Source organism: Stegostoma tigrinum, chromosome 21 (assembly GCF_030684315.1).
Source record: "Stegostoma tigrinum isolate sSteTig4 chromosome 21, sSteTig4.hap1, whole genome shotgun sequence".
Taxonomy (NCBI): Eukaryota; Metazoa; Chordata; class Chondrichthyes; order Orectolobiformes; family Stegostomatidae; genus Stegostoma; species Stegostoma tigrinum.
In genome coordinates this window covers 28,316,797-28,340,909 of record NC_081374.1, presented here as the reverse complement: position 1 = coordinate 28,340,909, position 24,113 = coordinate 28,316,797, and the positions used below count along the sequence as shown (strand labels likewise).

The following is a 24,113-nucleotide window of genomic DNA, read 5'->3' as shown; positions in this document are numbered from 1 at the left end:
ATTAGTTGTGGTCCCAACACTGACTCCTGTGAAACACCACGAGTCACTGGCTGACATCTTGCAAAAGATCCCTATATCCCCACTGTCTGCCTTTTGCCAGTCAGCCAATCCACTACCCATGCCAGTACCTTGATTCTAACACCTAATACATCTTATTTAGCAGCGTGTGTTTCACCTCATTGAAGGTTTCTGGAAATCCAAATAGATCATATCCACTGGCTGTACATTGTCTAAATTGCTCATTACCTGCTTAAACAATTCTAATTGATTTGTCAGACATGACCTCCCCGTGACAAAGCCATGCAGTCTCAACCCTATTTCACCATGCATTTTGAAATACTTCACAATCACATCCTTCATAGTGGATTCTCAAATTTTACCAACGACCACACTCCAATCAATTTCGTCAAGTAGCCACTGATATACAAGCCAACTGACTCCCACAGTTATTAAAATGAGAGGCTGGATGAACACAGCAGGCTCAGCAGCATCTCAGGAGCACAAAAGCTGACGTTTCGGGCCTAGACCCTTCATCAGATGAAGGGTCAAGGCCCGAAACGTCAGCTTTTGTGCTGCTGGGCCTGCTGTGTTCATCCAGCCTCTCATTTTATTATCTCGGATTCTCCAGCATCTGCAGTTCCCATTGTCACTAATACAATTTTGACTCCCACAGTTACCTTGACTACGTATCTTCTCACCCTGCTTCCTGTAAAGACTGTATTTCATTCTCCTAATTTCACCATCTCTGTTGCATTTGTTCTGATGATGCCAACTTTTGATAAGGGGCCTCCGAAATGTCCACTTTCTTTCTCAATTGAGGATTCACCAGCACCATAGTTGACAGGAACCTCAGCTGGCTCTAACACATCCTCCAACCTTAGCCTTCACCCCCCTCTTTCCTCCCGCAACAGCAATCGGGGGGGGCCCCCTTGCTCTTACCTACCATCCCACCAGCGTCCACATTCAAAGGATCATTAGCCACCCTTTCTGGCACCTCCAGTGTGATGCCACTACCAGACACACATTATGCTACCTTGGCCTTCTGCACTGTGCATAATGTGGTCTGTTTTACATTGGTGAAACAAAATGTGGACTGGGTGATGTGTTTGCAGAACACCATTTCGAATTACTGACAACAGAGTCTTTTCTCCTGAAATGAATGTTGGGGTGGGCATAGGAAATTAGGATTAGATTACTAAATACTCTCAATTATGTATTGAGAAAGTAAGAGATGGGACAATTTTGTTATCCCCAACAATAAAGTAATTAAGATATTGTAAGCGTTGAGTTCATCAGTATTCTCTTCTGACAATCACAGAGTAGGATAAAGTTAAGAGTAGGGTTTGAGTAGACATTTGCATATATGAAACCAGCATGATGGATGTAATGGCTATTTTTTTTGCTGTTAATCTGAAAAGTTTCAGCAAATCTCTATCTACAAGAAAGGCAGCCCCACGCTGCCCACATGCTGGAATTAAAAATTGTAATGTTGATGTGGGCACAAATTGTATGGCATATAAGAATGTAAACCTGTTAATCCCAGTTAGTAGGGAGCAGTGACATTAAACTGACTTCCTAATTTGAGTTTTTTACATCTTTCTTTCTTCATCTTGGAGCTAAAACTCTTACTTTAATAGGTAATAGTTTGATTAGTTAGTTCCAGATTAGATAAAATGTAAATGGTATCACCTTTCTTTATTTGAACTCCACCCTGCAACACGATTGTTCTGTGTTTCGGTTCTTCATGAGGGCATATTTGATTCATTTTAAATTATATTGAAGATGATAGAAAATCACCAATACTCTTCCTAAGCGAATACTTTTTTTGTTACTCCAGGTTTTGTTGGTTAGCAGCAGTCGGTATCCAGACAGATGGATTGTTCCAGGAGGTGGCATGGAGCCTGATGAAGAACCAAGTATGGCAGCTGTCCGAGAAGTCTGTGAAGAAGTATGTACAAAGCAAGTATTTGTTACTAAACTTATTTCTCAGCTAATTCTTGAACATATTTAATTGTTAATCAGACTTCTGTTAGAGTTATTTAATTTATACCAGTTAGCTGACTGTTCTAGAGCTGCTTAATTGAAATGGTTTCTGTTCAAATTTGGCTGAAGTGTAGCAGTTTTTCTAGTTATTTCTAGATGTATCTGCTGATAGAAAGGTTTCTTCCTTAATTACAGCTGTATTTTGCCTACTACTAAATTAATTCCAAGTTCCTGATCTGAAGAGTTGCAAGAATAGCTATCCTTTAGGTTGATTTTATCATGTATTTCCATTTTCGTATGTCAAGGACACTCATGATGGTTAATTTCCCTTCATTAAAGCCTCAACTGTTTCTGTAATTTTTTTGTACTTTAAGAGCTTATCATGTTTTTATTTTCTAATTTGGTGTTCATCACAATGTCACTTTTGTTTTTAAGCAGATGCTGCAAATAATGGCAGTCGGATTTAAATCAAAAAGCTGCAACAGTCAATTGGAAAAACATTGTATTGTCCTGATGGTGCATTGGGTTTTTAACTAAAAAGTTGCTACACGACATTAACTTAGTTGCCTACTGAGATCAACTGAATTAGACTGCACAAACCTACTGGTATACTGTTTTCAGGCAAGGAGTTAAAATTTCTCTCCCAGATCATTATCCACAGTTTTCATGTTTGATATTGAAAATGATAGTGAATCGTTGCAGCAAGGTTTCTTTCAAGTTGCTTCAAGCAGAATTGGTCCTAAATGCTTTCCAAAATACAAGCAACTAGTTTGGTGTAGACATTGTCACAAATTTCTATAGGACTTCCACTCCATGTGTTTTATTCTGTCTGGTGCAGACTATCTTCAATGTGTCCACTTAGTGAAGGTGATACTGGATTATACGGGTGCAAATATCTAAAGTAACTCTTTGTGTCAATACACGTGTAACTCACTGAAAAACGCTGTGGTGAAATGAAGAGAGGTAACAAGCTTTAGAGCTAGATGAACACAGCAGGCCAAAGAGCAGGAAGGCTGACATTTCGGGTCTCGACCCTTCTTCAGAAATGGGGGAGGGGAAGGTGGCTGTTAAATAGGGAGAGAGGGGGAGGCATATAGAAGATTCATAGAGGAGAAGACAGGTGGAGAGGAGACAGAAATATCAAAGATGCCGGGATGGAGCCAGTAGAGGTGAGTGTAGGTGGGGAGTTAGGGAGGAGATAGGTCAGTCCAGGGAGGATGGACAGGACAAGGGGGCGGGATGAGGTTAGTAAGTAGGAGGTGGGGTGGGAGGAAGGATAGGTTAGGGAGGTGGGGACGAGCTGGGCTGGTTTTGGGATGTGGTAGGGGGAGGGGAGACTTTGAAGCTTGTGAAGTCCACGTTGATACCATTGGGCTGCAGGGTTCCCAAGCAGAATATGAGTTGCTATTCCTGCAACCTTTATGTAGCCACGTTGTGGCACTGAAGGAGGTCCAGGATGGACATGTTTCCCGAGAAATGGGAGCGAGAGTTGAAATGGTTCACGACTGGGAGGTGCAGTTGTTCAGTACAAACTGTGTGTAGGTGTTCTGCATTGTGGTCCCTAAGCCTCCGCTTGATGTAGAGGAGGCCGCAACGCGACCAGCAGATGCAGCATGCCACATTTTCAGATGTGCAGGTGAACATCTGTTTGATGTGGAAAATCTTCTTGGGGGTGGGGGGTGGGGTGGGTGCTGTAGGGGCAGGTATAGCAATTCCTGCGGTTGCAGGGAAAAGTGCCGGGTGTGGTGGGGCTGGAGGGGTCTGTGGAGCAGACAAGGGAGTCCTTGAGAGAGTGGTCCCTCCGCAAAGCAGATAAGGGTGGGGAGGGAAAAATGTGTTGGGTGGTGGGGTCGGATTGCAGATGGCGGAAGTGTCGGAGGAAGATGCGTTGGATCCGGAGGTTGGTGGGTTCGTACGTGAGGACAAGAGGGATTCTGTTTTTATTATTGTGGGGAGGGGGTGTGAGGGATGAGTTTCAGGAAATGCGGGACTCGCAGTCGAGGGCATTCTTGACCATTGATGGAGGGATCATTGCGGTCCTGGAAAAACGAGGACATCCGAGATGTATGGGAGTGGAATGCCTCATCCTAGGACTGGCGGAGGCGAAGGATTTGGGAATAGGGGATGGCATTTTTGCAGGAAGGTGGGTGAGAGGAGGTGTATTCTAGGTAGCTGTGGGAGTCGGTGGACTTTAAATGGATATCAGTTTCTGGGTGATTGCCAGAGATGGAGACAGAGGGGTCCAGGAAGGAGAGAGAGGTATTGGAGATGGTCCAGGTGAACTGAAGGTTGGGGTGGAAGGTGTTGGTGAAGTGGATGAACTGTTCGAGCTCCTTGTGGGAGCACAAGGCAGCACCGATACAGTCATCAATGTAATGCAGGAACAGATGGGGTTTAGAGCCAGTGTCTGTATGGAAGAGAGATTGTTCCACATAACCTACAAAGAGGCAGGCATAGCTTGGGCCGATGTGGGTACCCATGGCCACCCCCTTTGTCTGTAGAAAGTGGGAGGGATTGAAAAGACAAGTTGTTGAGGGTGAGTTCGGCTAAGCGGATGAGGATGTCATTGGAGGGGACTGGTCGGGCCTGCGGGACAGGAAGAAGCGGAGGGCCTTTAGGCCAGCTGTATAGGGAATGCAGGTGTACAGGGACTGGACATCCATGGGAAAGATGAGGTGTTCGAGACCAGTGAATTGGAAGTTCTAGAGGAGGTGGAGGGCGCGGGTGGTGTCACGGACGTAGGTAGGGAGTTTCTGGGCCAAGGTGGAGAAGTTCTGTGGGGCAGGAGCTGGCGGAGACAAATGGGTCGACTAAGGCAGTCAGGTTTGTGGATTTTTGGAAGGAGGTAGAAGCAGGCAGTGTGGGTTTGGGGAACAGTTGGGGAAGAGAAAAATGAGTACACAGATGACTCCATAAATGATGACACAATAAATGTTTTACGACGTCTTTAAATTGTTGAGCGTTTTCAATAGGTTGCTGCTTTTGTAGACAGTTAAAATATCAATTAGCAAAGCCCTTGGTTGTCTGAGGGGAAAAAAAAACCTTTTTCTTTGGAAGAAGTGATAGAAGGTAGCAGGTTTGGAATTTCGTAAATTGAGACAAGGAAACAGGAAAATCATAAACTTCAGAAGGTCTGATGGTAAGAAAGTTAAATCTGATGGCTTTTCATTGAACTTTTAAAAATAACCAGGTTTTTAGTCTGCTCTGACTACTTTTATAATGCACCTGTTCCTGTTGGACTTCTGAAAATATATTGTATTTTGGAGTGTTATAGAATCTAGGGCATCAACATTGGAAAAATTAAATCCCAGGTATTAAAACAGTCTTTGTTATTTTCAAAAAAAAAGATAGTGAGTGAGGGACAAAAAACAGTTTTTGCCTTGTTTTAGACAGGTGCTCCAGGAAACTCTCCTTGCATTTGGCTGTGAGCAAATATGGAGAAAATCTCAATTGAATCAATTAGACATGGCAACACTTTTGTTTTCCTGTGCAACCAAACGGATGTCAAAACATAAAACTGGTTGAGGCCAGTGCAGATTATGTGCAGCATGTGGTTCATTGTAAAATAATTTTGCTTACTGCTTCTGTAGAAAACAAGCACATTCTAAACCATTAAACTTTGCAGTCATGGTTTCTTTTCTACCATTATTTAACCCATTCACTAGCACAACTGCGAAAAATATTTGACATTATTCTCTGTTGGTTGACCTGGTACAATTTGTCTTTAAGATCCCTGACATTTTCCACTTATGATTTTAAATTAGGCTAATAGACTAATAAGCTTAACTCAAGGATTTATACATGAAACAGAATGAATTTACTGTTGTGTAAAATGTTTTTGACCTTACCCACCCCATGCTAATTGTCAGATTTTCATGAATTGAAGTTCGTCTGAATACTGCCTGTACACAATGGAACAAAAGAGCTGCTACTTAAACGCAAAAGGCTGATGGAATTACAGAGGTCTGTTCAGTTACTGATTTGTCATTAACGTGTAAACAGTGTACAGTTGAAAGCAGAGAAAAAACTGTAAAGATTTAGATTGCAAATGTGCAAAAATACATAAAAATTCACTTATTTATTTCCTGTCTGCAAAAGGTTGCTACCTGACAACTAAGCCTGAATATTGTATATATTTTGCTCCATGCTGAATACCTCAGTATCTGGGGAGTTGTAAGTACTGCAAAACATTGTGCAACCATCAGTGACTGCCACTACTTCTGACTGTGATGGACAGAAGGTAATTGAAGTAGCTAAGGACAGCTGTTGGTCCAAGGACAATCCTACCTATTCCAGAGGTTTGTCATAATATCTCTGAATAGGTTGGTAAGAAAATATCTACCCCATGAAGCTCTTGCAGCGATATCCTATGGCTGAGACAAATGACCTTGAAAAAAACACCATCAATTGCCAATGATTCCACTTTAGCTTGGGCACCTTGATGTGCACAGTTATCAAGTACAGCCTTGATGTCAAGGCCAGTCACCCTCACTTCCCAGCTACTGTACTGAATCAACTTGGTGAGGTACACAGCAAGTTTTGTAGTCTACATCTTCAGTACTGCTGCTGGAATGTTGAATGGGGTTTGTAACTTATGTGATATTCAATACTTTCAGCCATTTCTTGATACCATGTAGAGTCCATTGAATGGCTGAAGGCATTTGTGATGCTGAGGCCTTCAGAAGAAGGTTGAGATGGACTTTTCTGGCTGGAAATCTTTCAGCTTTAGCTTTTGCTGGACTCCCACATCATTGGAGGTGGTGATCTTTGTCATGATTGAACATGACATTGTATAACTTAGACTTGACCTGTTAGTTATAGGACTGCTCAGCTATGTCTATTGCATGGTGTTTATGCTGCTTAATATGCAAGTAGGCCTGAGTTGTAGCTTCACCAGATTGTCACCTCATTTTTAGGATGCCAACAATGGTTGGTACTGCAACAAAAGTGACACATCAGATGTCTGTGGTCTGTTTGTCTTCCCATATATGTCATTTCCTATACATTTGAAATTGTTTCAGTTGTATTGTTGCAATATTTGAGAGATAAGGCAGTCCTTTGTCAAGAATAATAGTTGATCTGATTGAGGCCTTCAAACTGTGAACAGGAAAAGATAGAATAGACAAAAATAAGCTTTTCCATTAGTTGGAAATTTTATAACATGGGCACATAGTCTAAAACGTAGAGTCAAACTCTAAGCAGAGATGTGAAGAAGCATATAAAGGGTGGTAGAGGTTTTGAACTCTCTTCCACAAGTGATAATTGATACTAGACCAGCTGTTAGTTTTAGATCCAAAATATTTTTTGTTAAGCTACATGGAGTTAGGTCACAGATCAGTCATGAACTCATTGAATGGCCGAGTATGCTCAAGTGGCTGAATAGCCTACCCCTCTTCCTGTGTTTGTCTTTAGGAATTTGATGACTATTTATGTGGCCAATGCTGCTCTAAGTTTTTGTTTTTATTCTGTACGTGTAAATGCTCTTAACATTTGCTGAATGTTGCTGCCAAATTTAAATTTAAATTTATCGACCGTATTTTGCTCCAATTAATTCTTTCTCCACAACTCTGAACAGTGGGATTGCGCGTGCTCAGTCTTCCCTTCTTGGTATAACGTTCAGACTTTAAAACTCTATTCTCTTAATATCACCGATTAACCTTCAAATTAGGTCTTGGATTTTCATCTTCAGAATAAATTTTAAAAATCAACTTGTATGTTAAAATTTGTACTCAGTTACTTGAGCATTCCACCTTGTGCCTTGTATCAGGTCCTAAAGGTACTTTAAAATAAAATGTTTTAATAGCCTATATAGAAAGGCCTGGATTTACTGATGGCTAGGCGATTCATTTTTCAGTGTACATGGTAGTTGTGCACAGAGACCCTGTGGAATCCTCTTCATTTGATTTATTTTTCTCAACGTACTGAGATACTATGAATATTGTTTTGCATACTATCCAGACAAATCATACTTTACATAAGTACATCAGGGTATTGGAACAGAATGTAGAATACAATGTTTCAGGTGCAGAGAAGGATCAACTCTAATATGAGAGGGCTGCACATAAGTCCCCCAAATACACCCTACCCCACTCCAATTTCTCCATACTAGTTCCTCATACCAGAACTGAGCCCCCTGCCCTGATAGCTGGGTTCGACTTTCCCACTACCCCACCCCCAAACCCAACCCAGACAACACATTTCCACACTGCTGGACATCTGTGTTAGACGTGAAAAGCCACTCAACCTCAGTACTTTACTATTTACCTGTCATAAACAGTCATTCAACTGAGTGCTGTGGCTCCTACTGGTTTGGTATCCTAATCTCTCATTTAGCTTCCATGCCTACCATTTGACAGTGTCTGTCTGTGGCACTGCTAAATTTCAGTACCATAGCTGGATTGTGTGAAAATGAGGGTATGGTTTGGCTTCCCCTTGAAAGTTTCACAGTGGAATAACCATAACTCTATAACCTCCAAACTACGTATGAATATATTTGGATTTTAAGGCACAATAGCCTAACTTTGTGGGGAGGCTGAGAGAGAGTGGACTAATTGTATGCAGTGGCGCAGTGAAAATATATGAACAATACTTCTAATGTTGAATTGGAGCTTTTGCTTTGGGAATTTGACCAAAGATTAATGGTGGTCTTATTGTCTGTTTGCCTATCCCAAGACTGGGAGGTTTGCCAACTGAGCCTGTGTAGGTGCCCTCTTTATATTCAACACGTGTGATACCCAACTAAAGTGGGAATTGCATCACTTTAGAGTATTATACACAGCAGTACCTTTTGCTTCCTTTCATTTAGCATGCCAAAGTGGACAGAATACTTAGAGCTGGGGTGGAGGAGCAATGACAGGTTTCTGACTTCCAGTTCTTTTGTTATGGTTTTTCATTAAATCAAGAGCTATGGCAGAGGTTAGGTTTTAGTTGCTAAGAGCCACTCCACCCCAGCAGCTTTCTTCCTTTTCAGACTTTGTTTGCCTGCATAATGAGGATATCATAACTGGTATATGTAAAATGGCTGTTAAGATGCATTGTTATTTTTCTGGAGTCTAACTGTTGCTGGACATTAATCTGGTCTATACTGTCATCAGCATGAAGATTTACACTAATTAGGTCATTTGGCTGATAGTGTCTGTACTAATTAATAGTGCTTTTCAGTGTCATCTGACCTTTCAGCTGTTGGTGTGTAACCTAGGCTGCGATACTTCAGTTGCCTATCTCGGTACTGTTCACTTGTAGTTGAGGGTTTCTACTTCTATCGCTCTTTTCAGTTCGTGAGTTGCAGATACCCATCATCTTCTGGCTAATAAAATTTCCTCAATTCCCCTTTAGTTCTTTCACCATTTACTTTTAATGTAAACACTTTTTTTAAGCTTTCTCCTAAGAGTACCTTGATATCAGCTGTCTTGAGGGCCCTTTCAATTTTATACATTGAAATTGAATCTTCCCCCTCCGTCTTTTTGTGTTCCAAAGACAATGAATCCCGTATGTAGACTGCCTGTTGTGATGCGGCCTAGAGTAGCTGAAAAGGATGCACACGCATGAAAGCTTACGTGTTTAACTTCCCCTCAATAGCATTGTCCCTGTTGTCGAGCAGTTTGTCGTGCAGCAGGTGGTACATAAGCAACAGCCTTGTGCAGCATAGATGGTAAAGACAACTCTGCTGATTTAAGGGAGGCGTTTGTAAGTGGTAATGATGGTTGCGAACAAATGTTGTTTGTTGTTGTGCCTATACCGATTTCTTCATCAACTTGTCTTCCTTTTCTAAGTTGTGCAGCACTATGACATCCTGGATAAATCGTCATCATTATTTTGAACAGTACAATAAGCGTATTGGACTAAAAATAGAAAAATGTAGATGACTAATTAGGCAAGCATTCAGTAAAATGTAATTGTAGTTTGGTTTTTCACAGTCTTCTGTATTGTAAAGGCAAAAATAATTATAAATTGTTGTTATTATAGTTCTAAAATATATAGCAAAGATCCCTTTGACTTTACAGAGAACAACTGGTTGTAGGTAATACATTAGAAAGAGCTTGAAGCCTATTGTGAAATAAGTAAACAAGGAATTTCTAAATAGTAAAATGCATTTTTTATTTTGCAGGCTGGAGTCAAAGGGACATTAGGAAGATTAGTAGGAATATTTGAGGTAAGTTCCTGTTTTAAAGTGAACAATTGATATTTGTCCCAATAAAGCATTACTTTAAATTATTTGATGAATATTCAATACTAGACTATTATATCTGATCTCCATGTCACTGCTCACAATAGACCTGAAGAAAACTGATCATGGTCCACAGAAAAATGGTGAAGACGCAGGTGATTAAAAGTGGTTAGTTCGTAACCAAAAACTTCCCCCATGCCGTTCGAATTTTACAAGGAGACCTCTTGCTACCTATAAATTTCTAATAGAATTACACAGAGTAGATGCAGGAAGGATGTTCCCTGACCTGGGTACAGATCAGGTGTCACAGTCTAAGGATAAAGAGTAAGCCTTTAAAAGCAGCCATGAGAATTTTTATCATCTAGAGAGCGGACAGCCTGTGAAATTCTATGCACCAATAAAACAAGACAAAAACACTGAATATTGCCGCCTTGAAAACCGGTATATTTCTCAGGGCTAAAGGGATAGAAGGATATGGCGAGAAAGTGGGAACTGATATTGACTTGGATCACGGTGAATGGCAGAGCAGGCTTGAAGGGCCAAATGGTCTGCTTCTGCTCCTGTGTCCCATGTTTCTATGATATGGGAAATAGGCCATAACTTCAGAATTACACTAAAATGTGCATTAGCCATTTGAGATAGCAAGTCCATGATTTTTGGTATTGTTGGGCAAGTCGTCACTGTCAAACGTTAACACAGCCTGTTATATACATAAATTGAAAATGATGTCAACTCTATCACAATCTACATTCCTGTGGAAGGAACGTTTGTTTTTTAAAAGTATGCTGACTCAACACCTTTTGAGAGAACATACAAAGATCAACTTTAATATTACACTTGGGCATGTACTGTCTTTGATGTGAATATTCATATTGTAGAATCTTTGAAGGCTAATCTGTGGAAGAGACTGGATGGATAAAATGGAGACCTTGGTGTAGTATGACGATAGATTCAAATTTCCCCACTTTGTACCCAGGATGATTCGTTCCTCCTGATGGAACAATAGAATTTATTGAAAATAGAACTGGATTTAACACAAGCTACGTCCCAAGAGCAGCAGAGAAATTCATAAGTAGCACCAGCTATGGTCCAGATTGGACCAATCTTCACACATAAAACAAAATGCTTAGAATAAAAAATACTACACTACAAAGGAAGGCCTTTTGGTTCATGGTGTCTGCAGTGGCTGTTTCAAAGAACTAACCAGTCCCAATCTCTTTGCCCATGTCTCTGCAATTTTTCTCTTTCAAATATTTATTCAGTTTGCCTTTGCAAACTACTGTTGAATCTGCATTCACCAACCTATTGGGCTATGGATCCAAATCATAACCTTTTATCAACTTTTTTTTTAAAGAATCTTCCTGTCACCTCTGCTTTTTTGCAAAATGCTTTAATTCTGTGTCCCTTAGTTATTAGTCCTCCAGCCACTAAAAATAGATTTTAATTATTTTCTCTAATTACTTGATGATGTGAACTACCTCCATCACATCCATTCGTAGCCTCCTTATGCACCACTACAACTTGTATCCATTAGTCTATTAAAGCAACTGTCTTCTGTAGGCTCTCCAAAGTCCAAGTCCTTTCTAATATGGGATGACCAGAGTTCGTCTCATTACTCTACTTATGGGTTCAATAGTATTTAATCATGTTTAGAGTAACATCCTGACTTCAGTGTGCACCATTTCTATTGACAAATCCTACAGCCCTAAATGCTTCTCTATCTGCTTTATTAACCTGCCCTGCCCCCTTCACAGATTTGGCCACCACTCGAAGATGCAATGACTTTGTCTAGGTGTCTTAACTTGTATCATATTTTAAAAACAAACCTTTTTTCACAACCATGTGTGAAAAAAATGCATGAATTCAAAGACTCAGCAATCTTTAGGCATTCGTTTCTTTATCGATCAAGTGTAGAAGTTCATTTCACATATTACAGAGAACTGACCATTAAAGTGTGCTTCAGGTTTTATCTCATCCTGTCCCATCCCACCCCATCACAAAAACTGAAAATCTTAATTCTGAAGGTAAGGATCATTCAAGATAAGAAAACAAGACTATGTTTTTGATTCTTAGAAGTTAAAAACATAGCAAGTGCTATTGAGTGGTGATGAACTGAGGAAAAATGCCCAGAAATACTTTGGCTGTCATCACTTTTGTAATAAAGCCGAACCTGTTGATGTTCAGTAGAGAAATAGATATGTAGAACTGTGAACAGTTTATCTTTTAAACAAGCTGATAATGCCATAATTATTGCATAAATTGAACCTTTCAACATAATTGCCAATATTTATCATTGTTCTCTTGTATTTATTTTAGAATACATTATTTGCATTTAACTATTTTACTTTCAATGAGGTACGGAAAAATTCTTATCCAAAGTATAGATCAAGTTTATAGCTCAATTTACCATTTCTGTTTCTCCCTCATGAAAAATAATCACCAATCTATATAGAGTTGACTGTCATCAGACACATACTGTTCTGTCTGATTTAACACAGGAAACATCAAAATTAATCATTAATTAATGTACGACTGTTTTCTTTGTTTAAATGAGAAAAGCAATCTTTAAAACACATTTTTAGTAAGTAAATTTCAACTTTAGACACTTACTGAGGCTCAAAATAATAAACCTTGCATTTCATTCTCAGGATAAATAATTCCTTGCTGGCAGACATTATGTAAAATAATTTGCAAAATGTGCTTGAGATTGTCCACTGTGCATGAACAAATAAAATCTTAGACTTTAATTAGCGGTCTGTTTTAGAGACTGCTGGTTTTCAGGAGAATCTGCGCAGTGATCACTGCGTGTGGATTTTCATGGTAAGATGCATCTGTGCCATATTGTGGGATGGCATGGTGGCTCAGTGGTTAGTCCTGCTGCTTCTCAACACCAGGGTGCCAGGTTCAGTTCCACCCTCAGGTGACTGTGTGAAGTTTGCGCATTCACCCCATTTTCTGTGTGGGTTTCCAGTTCACTAGGCTAATGGAAGATACTGTCTTATGAGAAGATCTTGGACAGTAGTCATTGGAGTATAGAAATATGTTTCAGCAAGGTTTCCCATTCAAGTTTCTTCAAGGACTTGGTTTTGAAAACAGCTCACATTACAGAAGAGAAAATGCTAGAGTTCTTAGATAAAAATGGTAGAATAATCTCCAGGACCTGAGATAAGACTGATTTAAAACAGAGATAGGTTCTTGATTGTCAAAAGTTACGGGGAAAAAGTGAAAGAACGGGGTTGAGGAACTTAGCCATGATCGAATGGGGGAGCAGACTCGATAGGCCAAATGGCCTAATTTCTGCTCCTGTGTCTTACGGTCTAATGGTGAAATGGTCTTATGGGCCTGATCAGATGTATCTGGGACATTGTGGGAAGTTGGGGAAGGAAATTGTAGGTCCTGTAGCAGACACGTTTATATCATCTGTAACCACAGGTGAGGTGCCAGAGGATTAGAGGCTGACTAATGTGTTTTTATTTAAGGAAGGCTGTAAGGAGAAGCCTGGGAACTATAGACCTGTGAGTCTGACATTGGTGGCAAGGTAGGTTGTAGGTGGTGATTCTGAAAGATACGGTTTACGTGCATTTGGAGATGCAAAGAATGATTAGGGATAATCAGCATGGTTTTGTGCAAGGGAAATTGTCTCTCAAATTTAAAGCATTGAGTCTTTTGAGCAAGTAACCAAATGATTGAGCACAGAGCTGTAGATGTTTACTTGGACTTTAGTAAAGCCTTTAAGGTTCTATGTGGTAGATGGTAGGCTACTTCATAAAGTTAGATCACGTGGGATTCTCAGGGTGAGCTTGCCAATGGGATGCAAAATTGGCTTGATGGTAGAAGATAGAGAGTGATGGTGGAGGGTTAATTGTTCGGACTGAAGGCCTGTAACCAGCGGTGTTCCACAGAGATCCATACTGGGTCCATTTTTGTTTGTCATTTAAGTAAATGATTTGGATGAGAGTTAAGTTTGTAGATGACACAAATGGCGTAGTGGACAGTGAAGGTTATCTAAGATTATAAAGAGATCTTGATCAGTTGGGTCAATAGGCTAAGGAGTAGCAGATGGAGTTTAATTTGAGTAAATGCAAGGTATTGCATTTTGGTAAAACAAACAAGGTCAAGACTTAGACAGTTAATGGTGGGGCCCTGGGTGATGATATGGACCAGAGAGACCGAGGGGTTCAGATACATAAAAAATGAAATTTGCATCACGGGTAGACAGGGTGGTTAAGGCATTTACTACATTTGTGTTCATTGCACAGATCTTTGAATATAGGAGTTGGGACATCTTATTGAAGATGTACAAGACATTGGTGAGGCCTCTTCTGGAGTGCTATGTGCAGTTCTGGTCGCCTGTTATAGGAACATTATTATTAATCTGGAGAGGGCTCAAAAAAGATTTACTAGGATTTTTCCGGGAATGGAGGGTTGGCTGGGACCTTTTCTTCTCTAGAGTGCTTGAGATTAAAGTGGCCTTATACAGGTTTGTAAAATCACTAGTGGCATAGATAAGGTCTTTTCCTTAGGATGGGGGAGTTCAAAATTATGGGGCAAATTTTTAAGATGAGAGCAGAAAGATCCAAAAAGGACAAGTGGCACGTTTTTACACTGGGTTCATGTGTGGAACAAACTTGCAGAGGAAGTGGTGGATGCAGGTATGATACAACATTTAAAAGACATTTGGATAAGTACATGAATGGGAAGGGTTTAGTGAGTTATAGGCAGGTGGAACTAATTTAGTTCTGCAACAGGGTCAGTGTTGACTAGTTGAACTGAAGGGTCTGTTTCCATGCTGAATGACTTTGACAGATAGATGTGGAGAGTTGTTTCACTTTGGGGGTGGATCTATGACCAGAAGCATTCTGCAGTATAAGGAGTTGCACAGAGATGAGGAATTTAAGACAGTGAAGAAGTTTTTTTCTCTGTCTCTGGAAATCTTGAGCTCAGAAGGCTATTGAGGCTGTGCCATATTCAGGACTGGGGTAGACTGATTTAATCAGTAAGAGAATTGAGGGTTATGGGGAAGAGGCAGGAAATTGGAGTTGAGGGTTATCAGCTCAACTATGTTGTTAATGAATGGCAGAGCATGGGATGAATGGCCTACTTCTGCTCTTATGTCTTAGTCTTGTGCTTAAGTTTTTTGAGTTTATAACTCAACATTTTCAAGCAGTGAGTTCCAGATTCCCAACACTGTCTGAATGGAAAGGAAAAATCTCAATTCTCCTCTTTGCCTTCTGTCTCTTAGATTGAATTTATGCCCCCCCCACTTTATGCTAACGAACACAGTGCCTTTCTGTGTACCCTTCCAGCTGTGCCATCGTAATCTTACACTCCTCTGTCAGGTCCCTTTTCAACTTTGGCTACTCCAAGGAAAACACCTCAGCCTATCCAATCTTTTCTTCTATCTCTGACCGACCAACTTGAGCAGCATCTTGGTAGATCTGCTCTGTGCTGTGTGTAGTGCGATCACATCCTTCCTTGAAGCAAATTCAAGGACTCTATTATAACCCCTTCTTTAAGTAAATTATGTGCTGACATTAAAAAGTTTATTTTAAAAGGAAACCTTGACTAACTTAAATTGAATTTAGCTTGCCAACAAACTAGATTTTTGATTGTTTCTCAAGACATTTATATGTGATCGTGGTAAAAGGGTTTTTATGATGATTTAAATGATGGCAATTTCCAAATGCTTTAACTTTCCAGGATTTTTAATTGTACATGTATTGTAATTGAAATTAATATCCACCAATTTCATTGCATGGGATAACACTGATTAAAATTTTACTTAATCTAGGGAAGGTTTTTTTAAACTAAGTGTTGAAGCATGGAGATAAAAGTATAAATGAGAATGAGAGAAGCGGAGTGTCTCAAGAAGCAAAGAAATGAAGATATCCTTGGTATTGAAATTACTGTTGATGGCAGCCTGAAAGCCAGTAGGGTTGGAGTAAAACTGAGCTTCAGATGTGGAAAGAGAAAATACAAGTAGCAGCACAGGACAATATGTTGCACTTTGGCTTTCTTTTTGCATGAAAATCAGTGTAAAAGAGGGCAAATTCCGTAAACTTTAGTGGAAAGTAATGGTAAATCAAACACAATTCATGATAAACTGAGAAAAATTTTTCCAGAAAGATGGCTGGGGAAGGAAAATACAAAATAATTGCTCATCTGCATAATAAAAAATGCACCTGTGAAAATTCACTGACAAGGATACCAACAGAATTGGGAGGAACTATCCAAATAGTTCAACCAAACATAAGAAATGGTGAAAGACATAGACTTTTCTGATGAACTGATGAGGTCCAATATATGTTAGCCAGTGAACTGTAACGAAAAATTGTGGGGCTGATTGTGCTGTTCCCTCATTTGTAAAAAGCAGCTTCTCACCCTTAGCCTTTTCAATAACTGTTAATCAACTTTTCCGTAGGAAATGAACAGTTGAAAATGCACACACTTATTCCTTCGATGGAAAATTTGAAGAACTTGTTTTTAAAAATTGTTTTGATTTTAAAATGCTTTTTTGTCACCCTTCCTCACTTCAGGCCGCCTTTCCTTCTCATCATTTCCCTTTCTGTACCTGAGTTGATAGTAAATTCACCCATTCTAATTCATCCTTCTCCTCAATCTGTTCTTTATTTATTTTTGAATCTTTAAATCTCTTAAATGGAGGACATAACCTACTTCTATTGTACACCAAGGCTCCAGAATATTGTTTTGAATGATGGCAATACCAAGTTTTCATTAACAGGTGACTGCAGGAGATTTAAACAATATTCTGTTTGTGAATCATAGAAGCTAGAAATGATCACCAAGGTTGTCAGGAAGGAATATGATTTAAATCTGACTTGATGTTGCTTTCTTACTGTAATACTGTAGCAGGTCACATGACAAGCAATGTCTTTGAATAAAGACTGGAAATTTCCTGTACTTTTGGGAACATGTTTTTTGTAAAACACATGAAGAAGGGTCTAGACCCGAAACGTCAGCTTTCCTGTACTTCTGATGTGTTCATCCAGCTCTACACCTTGTTATCTCTACCTTCTATAATAGCTTTTCTTAGATTTTAAAAGTGAAAGATTCTGTTTCCTGATCTTATTTTCTATTTATCTTGAAGTCAGTGCCTGTTATTTTTAAAATTATAATAAGATGGTATTGTTTTTTCAGAATCGAGACAGAAAGCATAGAACATATGTATACGTTCTGGTAATAACAGAGGTGTTAGAAGACTGGGAGGATTCAGTTAATATTGGTAAGATTAAACTTTGTTATCTGAATGATCTTTTTCTTTTTAGGCTATGAACTAAAATTGATTCATTAATTTTGTGTTGATTCAACCGTATTACCTGAAGGCTCAGTGGTATTTAGATTGTTGTATTTATGTTGATTCGGATTGCTTTATGTATCATTTGGACAAATTACAAACTGAGCATAAACTAGGTTTTAGACGTGCAGCTGTTAAAATTTGCGTTTTTACTGTATGTCTCATGACCACAATGGCTATGTGGATCTGTCCAAGTGGACTGAATGGTTCAGATCAAGAATGCCCAGAATAATTGAGTCTCTGTGCCTCTTAACAATAATATTTATTACAGGAGGTATCTTTGACTCAGAACACGAAGGAAAATCTCTTAGCCATTCTTTTGGAGCCAGGCTTGTTACCATGCTGCTTCAATGTTTGTGTCTTTGTTTTTCCCATTCTCCTCTACCAAATAGACGTAAGTGGGCAACATAAAAGCATGAAAAAACAAATAACAAGTTTTTACAAACTTCTACTCTTGTACCTTAGTTTTTTTGTTGTTCTTAGCTGCTCCGGTCCCCAAAATTGCTTAAATTCAGAGACCTGGCAACATCACTTGAATGAAGGTTGATTTGTGCTTTGCATTAATAAGTTTTTCAGTTTGTGTTTATATTTATTTGCATTCCAGTTAATCATATTTAGTTATATTTTGTACACCTAGCAGAGCTCAAAGGGAAGTCTGCTTGAAGTTTCCAGCTCTTAGACATTATAGATGTTGTGTATTACGGATTTGCTGAGCCATTGTAATCCTTCAAAATCATGTTTAAAAAATAAGTTTATTAATTTGAACATAGGCTACAGTATTTGTGCCTATCCTCACCCCTAGATTTGGAGGATGGGGGAAGAGACTAAGTACTCAGTCATCTGTATTTAATCTTTCTCATTTTCTTTAGGGAGAAAAAGGGAATGGTTCAAAATAGATGATGCCATTAAAGTTCTTCAGTGTCATAAACCTGTACAGGCCTCGTATTTTGAAACCTTCAAACAAGGCTATTTGGCAAATAACGGAACTCCTGTTGTTGCAACATTATCTGAAGAAAAGGCCTCAACTTATGCGAATCAGAGTTCAGTATCGAGTATTAGATGACTGAGAGGAGCTCCACAGTAATTGACTTATCATACATTGAGTCCCAAAGGCATGGACTTGAAAAATGTTCAGTGAAAGAATGTTTGAACTAGTTTGCTTCTATACATTGTACATGTATAAATAAACTTTGCATGGAGACCTGCACAGTGTTGATAACGATACTTTATATTGTGATGTAAAATATAGTGCTGAAGATCAAAGCCATAACTAGTAAGTGTTTTTTTGTTAGATATTGTATATTTTTGATAGGATTGTGAAATTAAGGTACCGGTGTTACATCCACCTCTCCCCAAGGTATCCTGTAGAATTGCTAATTGTGAGGTGAATGGATTTCAACCTAGGGATATTGTTTGGTTGCCAAATAGGTATTGATTTTAGTTCTCTGCAACTTTTTATATATAGCTTTTGTAAACTTTTTGCTGGCTTTATCACCTGCACTACTACTGTTTACGTAGTTTAAAAAAAGAAGCTACGGAACTGCTGGATCACTGACTTGTCCTACTTTTGTGGAATAACATTCATGACATATGTTTCATCAGTGCTTTTGGTAGCTTGTTTTAAAAAAAACTGCTCATGGAGATCTCTAAAGCATTTTACCTTAAGTAAGACAATTTCAAGCCATGTATATTGGGTCTTGCTCTCTGTGGAGCTTTGAATTTTATTCAGTTTAGCAGTACACTTTGTGTGTCTTGGCTTAATTTTTCCAGATCTCTGCTATTCTCCTTATTCCATCCTACACTGGACTTAAAGGATGTTCTTTGCAGGCAATTCAAGGTCTTAACAGAGCTGAGAATTTGATGTTTTGAATTTTGATTGTGTTTTTGTTCTTGCAATTTAAAAATGACACTGTATCCCATTTAAGCACTTAAACTGCGTAGCCTATTTTTTTAAATTCAAGTTTTGGATTAGTGAAATGTGGAACAAGAATTGCCCAATACACGACACTTTCCTTTCTCTGTTAGGAAAGAAAAACCAAGGAAGTTTAAAAAGACAGAAATATAGCACTTTCTTTTGAAAGGAGTGCTGTTGATCATCAAAACAATTTCAGCCTGCTTAGTTTGTTTTATTTTCAATCAATACAGGAATCTCAATTGCCATAGAATATTGTTCTTAAATCTTGTACAGTCTATGAGCTGACAAAAGATTGTACCTCCACCTCTGTGGAGAAAGGAACGTTGCTGGAGATAAACTAATCTCTCAGTTGAGAAAAGGAATTTAATTTTAAAAAGTCACATCCAGACAGATATCCCTTTATCTAGTTCAGTCAGTTTTAAAAAGTTGTGTACATAAATGTTCACTAGTGTAGAACTGTGGAAGACTAACATCATTGTACAAATTTTTTTTTGGCAACCTTTTTTCCCCAAATCATATTTTTTAAGATGTTTGAAGATTTGAAAGTCTAGAACTATATTGCTTTGCACAGGTGAAGAAGTGACTTGAATCCCTGGTTTAGAGCTGAGGGTTTAAAGCAAACTGGAGCAATGTCAGACAAGCAAGTTTCCACTAAAGCATTGCCCTATTCTCTAGTGATGTTTGAAAGTGACAACAATTCTTAGTTGTTTACTCTCACGCTAGCACATTTTCAGGTATGTACTTGTGACAAATGACGTTTCAGTTAATGTAAAATTGAGTACTGAATCTTAAAAGCTGTTTTGTACTTCTGAAGAACAGATAGGAAAATCTTGTGCAGAAGTGAAGCCAGTGGAATCTGTCACTTATGACCACTTAATTTATCTGCAATTAATGCAGTGTATATACATGCCATTTTTTGGTGCTTTCCTGTGTGAAGCCTTAGATGGAAGGGGTAAGTGTTAGATTTTACAATGGTCAGTATCAAGAATGAGACATGTTATTCCTTCCCTTCACCTTTTAATGCACCCATTATACAACAGTTGGAGATTCAGTCACTGGAGGAAGTGTCTTATTTTACCTGACTTGAGTGTGATACACATGAGGCAAGAGATTGATGATTGTAATAAACCTGTGCCAACAAATAAAAACTCAGCAGTATTTCAAAAACCAAGTGCTGACTTTTTCCCCTCCCCTTGCACTTCATAAGTATGACAATCTTATCCCTAATGTAAATTACAGTAAATATCACACCAATATTTAGTTTGTGGCAGTGAAGAAAATGTTTAATTTTTTTTGTAGTTTTTTTCTGCCAGTCATCGTAAATCTGTCATCCCAGTGATCCTTTTTGTCATAAGCACAACTGCACCTTATTTACTCCATTTAAATACCTCTCCAATTCTCTCAAACTCATTTTGTTCTGAGAATAGTTGCAATTTCTCCGATCTCTGCACATAACTTTATTACGAGGGCTGAAGGATTGAGGTTGCAAAGCTGGAATTGATGATGGATACCAGGGGGAAGTTGTACCTGGCATATAGGGAGATGGTTGTTGGAAGTTAGTCATCTCGCTCTACGATGTCTCTACAGCATGGATATCGTAACCACACTCCCTTCTCACAAATGGCTACTATATTTCAAGGGAACTCATGATTAATATGCAAAGATTCCAACTGAAATAATGGCAGCTAGTAGTGAAAACTTTTATTTCACTGATTTTAGTATGTAAGCTTGATATCTAACTCTTAACTTCTCTAATGGGACTACAGAAATGTTTCTCCTGTTTGGATGAGTTATAACTCAATAAAGTATTATAGCTGTAGTTCCTACCAATCAAATGCCAGTTGAGTTTAATTGTGATAACCCTGCATCAGAATGGCAAAGTTAACAACCTGAAATAAAGTTTCTCCACAGATATCTGAAATAAAAACAAAGTGCTGGAGAGACTCCATAGATCTGACAGGATCTGTGAAGAAAGAAGCAGAGTTAATGTTTAAAGTCTGCTATTTCTCTTAATATCACTGAAGCTGCTGAGTATTTCCAACAATTTCAAAGTTTTATTTAAAATTTTCAGCACTAGCAGGACTTTGCTTTTTACATAATTGAGAAATATTTACATGACCTACCTGACTATGAATGAAAGACGACTATTCAGCCCAACAACTCTGACCTGCCACTCAACGAGATGGCTATTCTGGCAATCCTCATCTCCACCTTCATGCATTTTCCCCATAACCCTCGCAGATTAAAAATCCTTCTCTGCCTTGAATATACTGAACAAACCAGCCTCAACAGCCCTGGTGAGACCAGAAATTATTCCTCCTCTTTCTTAAATGGGCAGCCCTGACAATGTCTGCTAATCCTAGATTCTCTTGAAAGAAAGCAACCTCTCAGCTTCTCCCTTGAGAATCATATACTCCCATAAGATCTCTCAATCTTCTAAACTCCAATGAGTATAGACGCAAAGTATTCAAATTCTCATCATAAGAAAACCTCCTTCTGGACTCGGATCAGATGAATGAACTTTTCTGGACCTCCGCCATTACCCTGCCCTTAGATAAAGCGACCAAAACTGCTCTCTGTATTCCCACTATTGTCTGGTACAATTTGTAGAAAATCTTCATACTACATTCCCCTCTGAAGTAAAAGGCCAACGTTCCACCCACCTTAAAAACTGAAAGAACAATGGATGCTGTAAATTAGGAACAAAAACAGAAGTTGCTGGAAAAGTTGAGCAAGTCTGGCAGCATCTGAAAAAAAAGTTAACGTTTCGGGTCTGGTGGCCCTTCAAGGACTCTAAGGGATTGATAAGAGATTTGGGACTACCAGTGATAGGGTTAGGTGGATGGGGTGTACTGTAGCCATTGATCATGTGATCATATTGAGTGATGAGGCAGGCCCCATGATCTCAATTGATTACTCCTGTTCCTAGGTTCGCAAATCCGTACGTGCTGCGGCTTCCTGCAGTCTTTCATATTTAGACAATATTCAGCTCCTCCTCTTCCTGCCAAACTGCATATCCTAAAAATTTCCTATATTATTTGGGGGGATTTTAGCATTGCTTTGCAGTATTTTGGAAGGGATATTAAAACTCCGACCCTTTTTTTGGCTCAGCTGTGGTATTTAGATTAGATTCCCTACAGTGTGCAAACAGGCCCTTCGGCCCAACAAGTCCACACCGCCCCTTGAAACATCCGACCCAGACCCATCCCCCTATAACCCACACACCCCTGAACACTACGGGCAATTTAGCATGGCCAATCCACCTAGCCTGCACATCTTTGGACTGTGGGAGGAAACCCACGCAGACACGGGGAGAACGTGCAAACTCCGCACAGTTGCCCGAAGCTGGAATTGAACCTGCGGCCCTAGTACTGTGAGGCTGTAGTGTTAACCACTGAGCCACCGTGCCAAATATTCAAAACCATCTATAGCCTGAATATGATAGGAAATCGCCAAGGTAACAAGTGAATTGCTTACAACGCTATCTTACCAGCTGTTTGAGAGAGTGAATATTTAGTCCACATAATTGAAGCAATTTATAGGCCGCGAAGTGCTTTGGGAAATCCTGATTAAGTCAATACAACTATGTAAATTTCAACCAAACATTGCAATTCCACTGGAGGACGCTGTAGCATATCAATAGAATGGTGAAAAATTTGACAGTCCTTTCACCGTTCGTGTACTAAGTTGATCGAATCCTCCCATGAATATAAAGCTGTTGTATAAGATGTTCGAAAACTGAATACGCCAACGTTTAAAAAGTGGCGCACCTTTACGTTAACGTCAATTAGGTTTCTGGAAAACTGCAATTGTCAAAACTCATTAAGCAGTTTTCTAGTCTCTTTCTCGTACTTAGTGGGGTCGAACTCAACCGCTTCATCACTACCTCATCTATGCAGTGGCTCACCCAGTATTCTTACCAGTGATAATGGGAACTGCAGATGCTGGAGCATCCAAGATAATAAAATGTGAGGCTGGATGAACACAGCAGGCCAAGCAGCATCTCAGGTGCTCCTGAGATGCTGCTTGGCCTGCTGTGTTCATCCAGCCTCACACAGTATTCTTACCAGTTTGGTTGATCGGGACTTCGAGAGTCCCTCTTTCAACTCCAATCACGACCGGATTGTGTCTCTCGCATCTTTGCTTGTCGACATTTTATTTTCAACAGTTATAAAACCACACACGATGATATTTGCTTTTCTGGTGAGCCTGGGGGCTTTTTTGACATTTTTATTACAAAACATAAATTTTCTATGAAAAGTATCTTTGTCTATGTACATAATATACTCAAACTTTTTTTATTAGAAGAAAACCAAGCTTTGGAATTTGACATTCCTTGCAGTTGCGACCAAAAGTATGTCCTACTCATGTAGGACATACCTAGACGGGCTCTCGTTATCCTATGGCGGAAAGACCTGAAAACGGTGGAGGTCTTTCCCCGCTGCAACTTGGCGGCAGTTTTGTTGGTGCGTTACTTTCGGACTTACCGCTTCAACTTTTGTTCCCCGCTGTCGAGCCACCGTCATCGACTGTCAAAGCGGCAGTTTTTAAACTAGATTAATTATTCATTTTCTGGTAGGACGTCAATATCGAAGTTAAAAAAACTCTCAACTACTGCGATGAACAAACAGACCCCCCACGCATTGTCCTAAACATTGTCTTCTTAGCGGTAGCTGTCGTGTAAAATGGAGTTGTCAGAACAGCAGCTGTGCCCTCCACGATCTGCCCCTGCA

The 24,113-nt window shown here is 39.4% G+C and overlaps 1 protein-coding gene and 1 long non-coding RNA gene across 2 annotated transcripts in view; one reads left to right on the top strand and one right to left on the bottom strand.

Moving 5' to 3' along the window:
* LOC125462792 (diphosphoinositol polyphosphate phosphohydrolase 1) overlaps nucleotides 1–21,102 on the top strand; it is a 155,517-nt gene extending 134,415 nt beyond the window's left edge. Inside the window, exons 2-5 of the mRNA XM_048553173.2 lie at nucleotides 1,838–1,948; nucleotides 10,091–10,135; nucleotides 17,309–17,393; nucleotides 18,335–21,102. Of these exons, the coding sequence (XP_048409130.1) occupies nucleotides 1,838–1,948; nucleotides 10,091–10,135; nucleotides 17,309–17,393; nucleotides 18,335–18,528 (435 nt within the window). The 3' untranslated portion in view covers nucleotides 18,529–21,102. The remainder of the gene's footprint in view (nucleotides 1–1,837; nucleotides 1,949–10,090; nucleotides 10,136–17,308; nucleotides 17,394–18,334) is intronic.
* LOC132210840 (uncharacterized) overlaps nucleotides 1–24,105 on the bottom strand; it is a 116,050-nt gene extending 91,945 nt beyond the window's left edge. Inside the window, exons 1-2 of the long non-coding RNA XR_009447010.1 lie at nucleotides 23,868–24,105; nucleotides 1,690–1,938 (exon numbers count right to left, since the gene is read on the bottom strand). This is a non-coding gene — a long non-coding RNA (uncharacterized LOC132210840). The remainder of the gene's footprint in view (nucleotides 1–1,689; nucleotides 1,939–23,867) is intronic.
* Between the last annotated feature and the right edge of the window lie 8 nt (nucleotides 24,106–24,113).